Genomic DNA, 12,723 nt, shown 5'->3' on the forward strand with positions numbered 1-12,723 from the left:
TCCATTAGGGAACGGTGGATTTACGGTCCGAAACCTGTCGGCCGGCTGACGTCTCCACCGGTGTGCAACTGGACAGCTAGCATCCTGGGTCAGTTGCGGTCGTATTCTCTGTGTTTTCTTTTAAACTGGCGTGGTGTTCCCCAGGGGTCGGTTAAGGTAACGATTTTTTTTATGGAAGACGGAAGGAACGCGTCGGGTGTCTATTTTGTTTTTGATTTATCATTCGAGTATGTAGGGTGTTTTAGAATGAGATGCTAATTTTTGACTGGTAGGGTTCCTATGAACCATAGAGTTATAAACATAGATAGAGGAAGTATACGCAATTTTCACATGTTTCCAACATGGTAAGATTACGGATTGTGATATATTTTCATCCACAATTTTACTATATCTTTATAGTATAAATCAATATATTATATTGAATGAAATATATTTATTTGAGTGATTCCCGATTGAATATGCAAATTTGAATATTTGGAATCCGATATTTTTCCTAATTGTCGAATTTATATTAAGCAGAATATTTATTACTTTTTGTATCTGCTGAAATCCAAAGTTTGGCAACTTTTGATCTCCTAGTGTCATCGGTTTGTCGTTTGGCGCGCTTGAAGTTTGTTTTCTGAATTTCTGATATATTTAGGTATTTATTTCAATATATTTTGAGTTAATATGAAACATTGATTCACTATGGGACATAAGAAGTGCGTTCTTTGTGGAGAAACTTGCTAATTGAGTAAAATATTGTACCACTGATATTTTTTCATTTCCGCGCGCTTCATGTGAAATTTGATAGTTTATGTTAGGGACAATATTAGCTTACTGAAAATGACATATGCTCCCTCTATCTATATTTATTACTCTGAGCTATGAACCTGTGTCCTAAACCTCTTGACTTTTGAGGTACATAACTTTAACTTCAAAGATGTTATTATAAAAGCATCAAAGGCGATTTCTTCATGTGATTTTTTGCTTCTTCTCAGAATGAAAATTATTTTTGAAATCCTTATCCATTTAAGAATAAATTCTGTATTTCGATTTATAATTGTCCGATGAAAAACAAAGATCTAGAAGCATTAAGTTGAATTCAATTGTTGCAGTAGGTAATTGAATTCAAAACATTCACTAATTGGAACAAAAACGGAAAGAATATTTATTTGTATTAGCTATCCTTCACCACGATTATCTAAGAAGTTCTTGAAATGTTTCCTTCTTTAAATAATGTTTGTAATATGTTGAGAGGTTGAGGACAAAGGTTTATAGAAACAGTAATTTCAAAATCACTTAGAGATTCATACACTCAAGTATCATTAACTTATTCTGTTTATGTTTTCTCTTGATGAAACTGAATACCATTTAGTGTGAGATCAGTTTCGCAGTTATCATGCGTATTTGATTTTTCATAAATACAAAGATACCAAGTATAGCATTTTTAGGCCAACGCCTTTGGTTGAATAGGATGAATGAATAGAAACTACCGTAAAAATCCAATCAAACATTGTTTTCTATTGATCTATAAATTTATATCTAATGATGGCACATTTTCGAGCTGGGCCTGAAATTCGCAAATAAGCAACTGAACACAATGAAGCATTGTGTTCACTGCATGTCGGAATTTACACTGCATAACGGCAAATGACGTGAAATAGAACCTGCTGAAAACCAACGTGCGGAAACAACTATTCTCCAGTTGCAACAGTCCCGATGGGCTAGGCCTGCATTTACAGTTAAAACAGATCTACGGTTCTGTTCGGCATTGCGGTATATTGCCATTATTAGATCATATTTTATTAAAGACACACGCTCAGTTCCCAAGGATCGCCGGCAAATCTAGAGGTGCTAAATTCTTCCAGTCGCAATGCCGCGCGTACACCTCACAATAATAATCTTTCCACTGTTACCTTGCTTGCGGCTTGCATCACCCTATTGGGTAATTGCTATTTATTACAATTACACATACGAATTCGCATTTAATACGATCGAATCGCCGTTTCTATGTCACGGTCTCTTGTCGGGCACAGATCCCGGGCTATTTAGAGAGGTGTCTTGGTGGTACATGCCAAACTTGTCGCCTTGCGAATTGCGTTAGTCATCATCCTCTCACTTTCGTCCAATAGAGGCGATCGGGATCAGAGGCTTGCCCAACTACTCGTCTCCTATTTTCTTGTCGGTATCTAATCACCAGAGATTACCTCCGTGGAAAATTATTGGTTTTTGGTGAAAAGGTCGTTGGGCTTCGTCAATGCTCTGTTCGTGGACCTTTAAAATTATTAAACTATAGAAATTGATGAAATTTTTGCGCCTTCGACGTTTTCTTTTCAGGAGACGATGAATTAAAATTCTCTTCTGCTCTATTTTTATGAGGCCTATTTTCAAATCGATGACTTCGTTACCATTCGAAAGTATCTGTTGGTCTCAAAAAAACAATCAAAATCATGAATGATTCATGAGAAAGTGATGCATCTGAAACTTGCGCATTGTACTCTGAAAAGGTTGTTGCGGTTAGTCAGCGTTCTGATCTTGGTTCTTTCAAAATTTCCAGTTCGGAAATTGTCCGAATTTCCATGCAATTCTTCGAGGATTGCGTTTGTCATCATCTCTCACTCTCGTCCAATAGGGGCTATCGGAACCAGTCTGAGAGGCTTGCTCAACTACTGATCTCCCATTCTTGTCGGTTTCTAATCACCAGAGATTCTCTCCGTGGAAAATTATTGGTTTTTGGTGATAAGGTCGTTGGGTTTCGTCAATGCTGCGTTCGTGGCCCTTTAAAATTATTACACTATATAAATTGATCAAATTTTTGTGCATTGCCTTGTACGCTTTACTCAGGAGATGATGAATACAAAACTTGTGCATTGTACTCTGAAAAGGTCGTTGGGGTTATTCAACGTTCTGACCGTGGTCCTTTAAAATTATTGCAGTTCGGTAATTGTTCGAATTTCCATGCAAATCTTCAAGGGAGTCTCATGATAATGAATCGTTAGACAATAATAATTCGAAGTCATGGTAATATGCCCGAAAATATCTATTTAAACGCCAAGTGCTTCGATGAGTTTATTTTGATGTACATCAATAGCGACGTTCTCATCCATTTTCCCCGAAAAAAGTGAAAAGATAACTAATCTGAGCAGCGTAAAAGCCTTATCGCTATTTCGAGTACACAACTCGAATTCAAAGATCAATGAGATTGAAAAAACAAATATTTCCCAATACGGTTTCTAAAATGTTTCCAAATTCTCAGATTAGAATAATTATTGTTATCTGTCTGGCATTTTTCGTCATTTGTTGGGCGCTTAAATTGCACAATGTATACTTCATACTGTGTGTATATAGATTTCCAGATTTCCGATAAGGATTTTTAGAGTTGATAGTGTGTACGAAAATTTCGAATAGACGATAGAGAATTGTTGATTTCGACTTTGGTGTGTTGACGGAAGGAAAAATTCGTTTTCATATTCGATTTGTTTTGGCAGACTTTATAATGAGCTATTCATAAACTTTCAAATTGCTGTGTTTGTAAACACTATTTCTTAAAAATTGCATAAATAAACCTGTATGTAGTAGTTTGAAATAAACTAACTAACGAAGAAACTGCAACATTATTGATCCCATCTTGAGTTACCTCTGACGGTTGAGCTGTGCCGGCAACGATTACAGTGGTGCAGAGAACGTCAACATTGAAATGTGGAATAGCATCAGGTCGTCTTTTCTGATGAATTTAGATTCTCATTGGGTGTCGTTGATGACCGAAGAAGGATAAGACGATGTCGGGGAGAAAGACGTGAACCTCAGTATGATGTTGAGCGTCATGTAAACAGAACAGTAGGCGTTATGGTATAGGGTATTATTGCACATGCAAGTAGGTCACCTTTTGTCTTTATTCGAGGTAACATGACAGCGCGCGGGACCTTCAAAAAAATAGTGGTGAAATATGTTTTTCCATACTTAACCGGCTCGAGCCGCGACTTGTTGGGAGTGTATAGATATAATTGCGGTGGACAAACAAACACCTTATTAACAAATTTATTGAAAAAAAAAAAATGTAAACCCTTCGTTTTTTTCTCCAAATTTCCTTGCTATACTATCTATGTTTTACCAAAAAAATGTTCAAATTTAAACAGCCCCTTCTGGGTGTTGCAGTTTCTTTGTCATTTAGTATAACAAATCATTATTGAATCATTTTCATTCAATCTACAATAAAACCCACAATCTAACAAATCCCTCTCTATTAAAAAAACAAACAGCTGTTGCAGTAACAAACATGTCGTGATGTATAAATAGCGACCAGTTTTAAAAATGGGTACGTTATTAAATCGGTGATATCAAACGGTAATTCACTCACGACGTTTCTGACATTTCAACGCCTTTAGAATAACGGTCCCATCAAGGTCTCATCCTATTGCAACAAATTCAATTATCGATCGTAATTGTTGATACAACGTGTGATCGGGGACTTAGGACAGGCTCCAGATTACGATATGTCTGGGTTCGTCTTCTTGCAACAGATCATCTTCGTCTTGGGAAATGAAATGAACGAGTCCTAATTTGTTTGTCGCTTATAAGATGATACTGACGATCTGATTTCAGTCTAATATAGACGTCTTAGGAGAATATAATGAAAGATTTCGTTAACGTTTAAGGTTTGTATGTAGGCTAATTGGTCTTGCTTTCTTTCTCTTCTTTCAGAAGCTGCTGTGATCTTTCCATATGGAGGAACAATTTGTTTTTGATGGTTAACCAATCGCATCGAGTAAAAAACCGAATTTGTCGGTCTACTTTTCATCGGTTCAGTTAGAAAACAATTCTCAATGGAAGCAGATATAACGGCTTTGTTCTTCTATGTCAACAAATTTCGAATTCGTGTGTGGTTATGTCTAGAATGTCAGAACGTAAACAGATCATTTTTAATTCATTGTCTCGATGTCTGAACTAATATTAGAAATTGGCTATATCGATCCTGAGTTTATTGGAGCATAATCGTTGTCGCCCATTATATTGTAAACATTATTTGATATTTTTGTATTATGATTCCTACATTCTGTACTAATGGAGTCATAGTTTATTGTTCGGAATATTTGACTCATTCAGTCTTTATTTCATGAAAATTCTTTCTATTCATGGAAAATGATGATCAACATTCTAATTTGAACGATTTCCTTTGAAGAGCTACATTAAAAATTGCTTGGCCACAATATGACTTAAGTTAATGTACTCCCTTTCTTTGTGGAAAATTTTGTACTTGAAATTTTGAACAATTCGAATTAATGAATGTCTCGAGTATGACTCGCGCTATGTTCAGAACTCTTGTCGAGTGCGAGTCAGACTCAGAACGCGAATCAGCCTTGCGAGTCAGATTCGAAACGCGCAAACGGGAATCTCGGGCCAGTCGGTCTTGAAGGAGATTCCCACTTACGAATAATTGCTTGTTGTTCGAATTGATGCGAGAGTCACAGACAAGAGATAGATTCGTGTTGTCTGGACACACCATTGAATTGAAAAAGTTTATTAAATTAGTGAATGTACTTTATTTACTTTGTGGATAATTGCGTACTTGAAATTTTGAACAATTCGGATATAATGAACGACTCGAGTGTGACTCGCGCTATGTTCACAATTCTTGACGAGCGCGAGTCAGCCTCGGAACGCGAATCAGCCTTGAGAGTCAGATTCGCAAGGAGCGAAGTGGAAATCTCAGGTCTGTGTATCTTAAAGAAGATTTCCAATTCCGAATCATTGATTGTGGTTCGAATTGATGCGAGAGTCATAGACATGAGGCCATTACATTAACGAAGTTTATTGAATTATTTCAACCCCTTTTATTACAACTCTTATTGATGCCTTAATTCAATCATTCCAATTGATTATGTTTAAGCTCGCATCATTTTTATGATAACCAACCCAACTAATTTCTCTTTTCTTTTTTCAGATAGTATCACGTGACAGCTTTCAGCTGGTAGCGGCCCACTATAGGCTCGAGTCGCATCCCCGAATCGCATCTCTCCACGAGATAATGGTGGGGAATCAATATTTGTACTTAATATTCCCCAAATTCCAGGGGGACCTCCATTCGTACGTGAGGAACCGGAAGAGGCTGAGGGAGTCGGAGGCCAAGAGGCTGTTCAAACAGATCGCGGAGACCGTCCAGGTCTGCCATCAGAACGGCATCGTGCTGAGGGACCTGAAGCTCAGGAAATTCGTCTTCGCCGATTCGCAAAGGTGAGTTTGATGGTCGTTTAGGAGTCGTTAAGGCGGGAAGGAAGATGAGATCGTGATTTGCGAGTTCAATAAACGTCTTTGGAGCGGAGTTGTTAGGGGAAGGTAACAGGGTGATATGACAGGGATGGGGTTATATAGTGATGATAAATTCGAAGGGTTTTGGGGCGTTTACTTTCTGGCGCTTCGTTGGGGATGTGAGGAGTTTACTCCATTATTCTTGCGTTATCTGGCTGGGTTTATATTCTGGTGCTTAGGGAATTTTACAGGGTGGTTCACATAGAACAGCCCAACCGACAAGTTTAAGTTTCTACAGCATATGATGCCTGGACAGGTCAATTGTTATTTCGATGGGGACCTCATGTCTTTGCAAATTCTTAAGCAGAGTGGAAGCTGCCTCAAGAATCTTAAATGGCAAAAACACTCCAACCTGTGTGACGTCATTGATGACGTTACTCACTTTGTTAACAAGTGTGTTTGGAAATAACTCTAAGAAGGAATTCTAGAAATTAGTTTGAGGATTCGAATAAAATCTTAAATGAAACATCTGTCCATCCAGTTTGATTTTGTTAATTAATCTCCGAAATTTCAATGACCTGGAATTTTTAGTGAAACGTATCAGTTCTTCGTGGCTCTGTTGATGCAACGACCAAGACCAGTCTCAGTCGATTTAGAGTACACAAAAAAAAACCGGGAACTCTCCTGATTTGCCACATTGACAAATAATTTATTCTCTTCATATTTAAGGAATCCATAACTGTTCATTTGACTTCTTAGCCAACGAATCTCAATCACCAATACCCAATTTATGCGACTCGTAGACGCTAAACTTTTCCAATTCGAAGTTCTCCATTTGCCTAAAAACAATTCGGCGTTTCTCCTCAAAAACTCTACAAACTGTTTGACGTCATTGATGACGTCACACACTTTGTTAACAAGTGTGTTTAGAAACAACTCCAAGAATGAATTTCTGCAATTAGTTCGAGGATTCAAATGCAATCTTAATTGGCGCATCTGTCCATCCGGGAACTTTTTCTGTAGGATCAACGATTAGACTTTTGTTGAAGACATTACAAGAACGATATGGTTCATCTGCCAGTTAGGTAAATCTCAAGATAATCTTAGGTGTGTACTATTAATCACCTAATTTGCCAAATTGACAATAATTTTTCTCTTCATATTCGAGGAATTCATGATTGACAACTCTTCATCTGACCTCTTAGCCGAGGAATCTCCATCACCAATACCCTATATTCATGCCACTCGTCGACGCTAAACTTTTCCAATTAAAGTCCTTCGGAGGCAGTAGCGGGTCAATCCGCGCAATTAGAGACGTGAGTAATGAAAATCTCGCTCAGCTCATATCACCCGATATCGGGTAAAAAATTCCGGTACAACATACGGCCGAACTTTCACGTTCACGTATCCGGCGAATTGAAACGTTTCCATTTAGGGAGATAGAGGGCGTGGGAGGGGGAGTCGGATCGATTTTCATTAACCTTAGAGAACTTTGGCAATTAATTCATCACGATTTCGATGCATGTCACCTCGCGGGGGAAACGCGCGGCTTTATGGATATTACGGCGGAGATTGTTGCAGCGACGCCTGGAGACGTCGACTGCTTCGAAGTTCAGATATCGGCATTTCGATGGTCGGGCGAGATGAATTTCTATGCTCTCGAGATGTTCCGTTATAAGTGGTAAGAGAGTCGGAAGATCCATTATACATCGGTACCCTTGAGCTTATTACGTTAACACTTCACTCAAAAGGTTAAGGGCCCAACCAGTAAAAACAAATTCTTTTAACTAAATTTTGCTGCTTTAACTTTTCGATAGCTTTGCTGTAGAAATATTCGTCTATGATTTCGAAATAGGTTTCAATATTGGCAATAGCTTTTTTATTACAGCCAAATTTCTTTCAAGTTCTGCAATAAGTCAGTATCATTGGGAGAGAAGCTGGATGGTCAAGCTCTTGGACGAGCAATTCATCGATTTGTGGTTAATTTCTGCAATCAATTAATCTAATAATGATATGTGTTAACGATTTCACCCTTGTCAATATAGTCAATGAATAATATACCATGCACATCATAAAATACGGAGGCCATACGTTGCCAACTGATATTTGAGACTCTTTGTACGTCTTTCAGCTACTGCTTCACACTAAGCTCTGTTTGAACTCTGGATTTTAAAAGAATCACCACATGTTGTCCAAAGAAGTACTATCGAGAACAGGAAAAAGGTTCAAATACTTGAATGCAGCGTGTACTTAGTTTCGAGATCCTATGATCTCCAAACCATTCGATGCGAAGTACTAAAACTACCTCGTTGAGATAGTTATCGGAGGGGCACTCTGTGATACGCCATGCTTGACCAGTTGGTCTTCTTGTATTCATTCATCTTTTTCTGTCACATTACAATTGATAAGGTGGCTAATTTCACGATAAGACTAACATCTGGATAGGCATGTTAACACGATAATTATGCCAGCTTTACCATACCGTTGCTTTCTCAAGAAACAACAAGATGAAATTTCATTCTCACAAAGAATTGTCGAAGTTGAAACGTTGACATTGTTGCCATAGCCGTGCTTGAAACGAATTTATATCGCCTCGTAAAACGCGGTTCCAACAGAACAGTCATCCATCATAAATTAGCATCAAATTGCCCCTGATAATCAAACCGGATTGCATTCGCTCCATCTGAAAATGGGGGTGCTAATCCGAAACACCCTTTAGCGCAACATCGATTCGCCAACAGCCTCTCTCTAATTTTCGCTAGTGTTGTCGTCTGTCGTTATCGTCTCAGTTTGTACAATAACGAAGACGTGAGAGTCTAGGATGACTAGACATTCCGGGAAATCTGCAGCTTGCAAACTTGGATGCATCGAATTCGGTGCAAAAACAATTCCAAGTCTTGACAAGCCACTAGACTTCCAGTCGTGTCTGATCTTGCGTCGTATCAGATTGCTAGGTGCTAGAAGTTGCCAAGTTGATCATCGTCTGTTCTCTCGGCGTCGTCTTTCTCTCTCCTCAGTTTTCGGTTCGGTTTCATGTGTAACAAGTAAGTTGTGAAAGGGTAACAGGGACTGAGCACTAAAGGGATGGCTTAAACTATTCAGGTTCTTTCATATTGTCATGTCAGTTTACAGTTCAGTTCCAGTTTCAGTTCATGCTCCATTTCAGTTCGGAAAAACATGATTGTCAACTTTTTTCAATTTTTTTTTACAGATATCATGATATTCAATTGTGATAAAACTGAATTCTTTCCCTCCTTGTTGGATCAGCAGGATATTTGATTTGGTCTCGTAAGTATACTTGTCGTTTCGGCAAAATTCTCTTGAGGTTTTATTCAAAATGGTTGCTTTTATCGCTCACGACAAATGTCATTCGCGAAATTGCCAATACAGTGAACTTTCATAAAAATTAAAAATTTTGCAGGGATAATTTTCTCTCTTATGATATTAGATATATTTCCTTCTTCTGGTTGATGTTATGCATAATTATCAACTGGGAGCTGATATGAACTGGGGATTCACGGCTTGGCTCAAGCTCAAATATCTTGAGCAAATTCTGCAGGCCTACTTTCTTCTCTTTTGATATAAGATCTATTTTTTCTTCTTATTGTTGTTATTATGCAATAATTATGTACTGGGAGCTGATATGAACTATCATATGATTTGAAGGGAATAGTAAAATCCAACCCTTTCTTGGGATGGAATAGAAACTGCACCGAAAAATGATGTGAAACTTGAACGGAAACCATAACTGAACTGAAAACTGATATGAAGTGTGAACGGAGGCTGGAACTGAACGGATAACTGATATGAAACTCGAACGGACAACGGAACTGAACGAAAAACTGATGCGAACGACCTTTGAGCCCTCCTTTTCGACTCCCCCGTCGCATCCATTATTCCATTTGATATTCATTCATTTATACGACCCATTATTAGGACGATAGACACGAACCGACGTGTCGCCCCTTCTTTGGGGCGAAGCAGGACGAATGGCGCGCTGAATTGACTTTTTAATCAGCCAATTTTATCGGGAATTACGGGCAAATTGTATTACGGATGATAAATACATGTTCTTGGGCCTCCGTTCCATGTCCGCAACACGCACAAAGGGCGGAATTATTGATGGATACGTGCGACGTTCAGATCTGGAATGTACAGAGGAAAATGAAGTTATGAATATTGGAGAAGGGTGCGATATGGTGACTTCCGGTTGTTCTTCGATCGTCGAACGCAATTGTGGCTTCATCTGGCGTGAATAGGCCTGGAATTCATGTTGTGGTTTCTTCCCATCGTTTATGGTGGGATTTTGGTTCATTATTTTAAACCCAAAACAAAGAAAAAAATGTGAAGTCCCCTGAAATTTCCACAGTTCAAGTTTTGGTATGGATATTTCTCAACATTTTTTTACATTGATAATATTATATTTTTCCGTCACGTGTAAAGATATTCTGCGTTGAAAGAGGAAATGATAAACCATAGTGTACTATTATAGAGATTTATACGATTCTGTTTGCTTCCCATCTTCGTCGAGAGATCCAAACATAGTTGTGTTTATATGTATAAGCGAAACTCCCTTGCGACAGTCACACGACTTTTCATTAGCTCAACGCTTTTATCCGCGGATAAAAAACGACTTACTACCGGCAAAAGCGATAGTTGACTCACCGCAATGCCTCAAGGGTTGGACAGCATCTACACTGGGCGCAATTCCCTCGCGAAATTATTTCGCGAGAGAATAGCGACTAAGTTAACGCAACTTTGAGTTGAGTTTACATGTACTAGATACTTCAGGACCAGAATATATTAGTTGATGATTGGCAAAATCCGTTATACACTTAAGAAGTGAGATAATTGAAAGGGCTATCTATCCTACCGAATGGAAAATTGATAATCAGTTGCAAAATAGCGAATCTTTATAAAAAATTTCGAGGAGATCGTTTTTTTGGAAGATTTGAAACAATTGTTGTGAAATTTGTATGCCGAACTCGTCGATAAAATTAATATACAGTTTTTCGAATACCTCACCATCTACTTATCGCATATCTACTTTACGTAACGTAATCTGCTCATCTTATCTCTCGCATTGCATAACATTTTCGCGCTTACAAATGCGACGTATTTAGCGAGTCAGTCGAGCACCACCTTCAAAGGAAAGCTCAGTCCCAGCAGCGCGTCTCTCGCAATTTTTTGCCGTCGAATTAACGAGCAAAGGGGTATTTATCATGTTCCATCGCAGTAATCCAGCCGTTAAGACGAGCATCCATCTTACGCCGCGTCAAAAACAACCCGGCTGATTCTAATGAGATCGCAGGTGCGGACGCGGAGAGACAAGAGAGTGAGGACGGCGCTCGAAGAGCACCCTGTCATTTCCGCCGGGAAGGAGCTAGCCTTTAATTTGGCACACGCGTCGGATGCAGGTCGCGTGCAGGGGGCTCGGCCATGTTTGGACTGCCGGCATTGCTTGCGAATTCGAACGGGTCGTGATGAATGGGCACGTCGACTAACGTCATGTCCCCGATGGAAAACTCGCGCTTATTTTTAGAGACGATAATGCGTCAACGGGATCTTTCCTGCGGTTTCGATTTCATCGATTCGTCAGATCCTAGTTCGAAATGAGGTTTCTCATCTTGAATCCGCTCGATTAATTGCCCAATTTCCGCTACTGTATACGATGGTCTGAAATTAGAGGATCAAACGTTATTTTCCTTCAGTTAAGGTTGAGGTGACCACTTCTTCCATGGAATCTTCATTTGCCATTTATAAACAATTCGGCAACTGTGTGACGTCATCGATGACGTCACACACGTTATTAACAAGTGCGTTTGGCAACTAGCTAAAAACCGAATTTTAAAAATTATTTCGACGATTTCAATGCAAGGATATTTTGAAAACAGTGAACTATCCTTCTGTATTTGAAGATCATATCTTCGAAAATGGCGAAATTTCAGGGAACTTGATCAATAACCAGAGGGTTCTTACTTAAAAGTCCTAGTTTGAACTGAGGTTCCTCATCAGGGATTCGTTTGATTAATTGGTTAATTCTGCTACTGAAATAAGGGTATACAATTGAGTAGAACTTAATTTTTGGGAAACTGAATAAGGGCTGTTCCAGTTAAAATTCAACGTTGTGGTTGAGGTAACCACTCTTCTCCATAGAATTTGTATTTGCGATCTATAAACAATCCGATATTTCCCCTCAAAATCCCCACGAACTGTGTGACGTCATCGATGACGTCACACACGTATTTGAAAATAACCGCAAGAATGTTAAAAGATTCAAATGCGAACGTATTCTATTCATAGTGAACTATACTAGTTATTTGAAGATCACTCGTTGAAAAATGATAACAATTCCATTAAACTTCAAAAGATATTTTCCTTGAATGATTCCAAAAGGTTATTCATGGGCCATCATGACGATTCTATGGAAGTTTCATTGTGAAAGTTTTCGGTGTAGTATTCGAATAAAAATTCCGTAATTTCGTCCTGCAGAGT

The 12,723-nt window shown here is 38.7% G+C and overlaps 1 protein-coding gene across 2 annotated transcripts in view; it reads left to right on the top strand.

The window, feature by feature from the left end:
- The window catches only part of LOC123679270 (tribbles homolog 2), a 200,993-nt gene that overhangs the window by 45,779 nt on the left and 142,491 nt on the right, over positions 1-12,723 (top strand). For both annotated transcript variants that reach the window (XM_045616772.1, XM_045616773.1), the window contains exon 3: positions 5,924-6,213. In XM_045616772.1, the coding sequence (XP_045472728.1) occupies positions 5,924-6,213 (290 nt within the window). The remainder of the gene's footprint in view (positions 1-5,923; positions 6,214-12,723) is intronic.

Source organism: Harmonia axyridis, chromosome 4 (genome assembly GCF_914767665.1).
Source record: "Harmonia axyridis chromosome 4, icHarAxyr1.1, whole genome shotgun sequence".
NCBI lineage: Eukaryota > Metazoa > Arthropoda > Insecta > Coleoptera > Coccinellidae > Harmonia > Harmonia axyridis.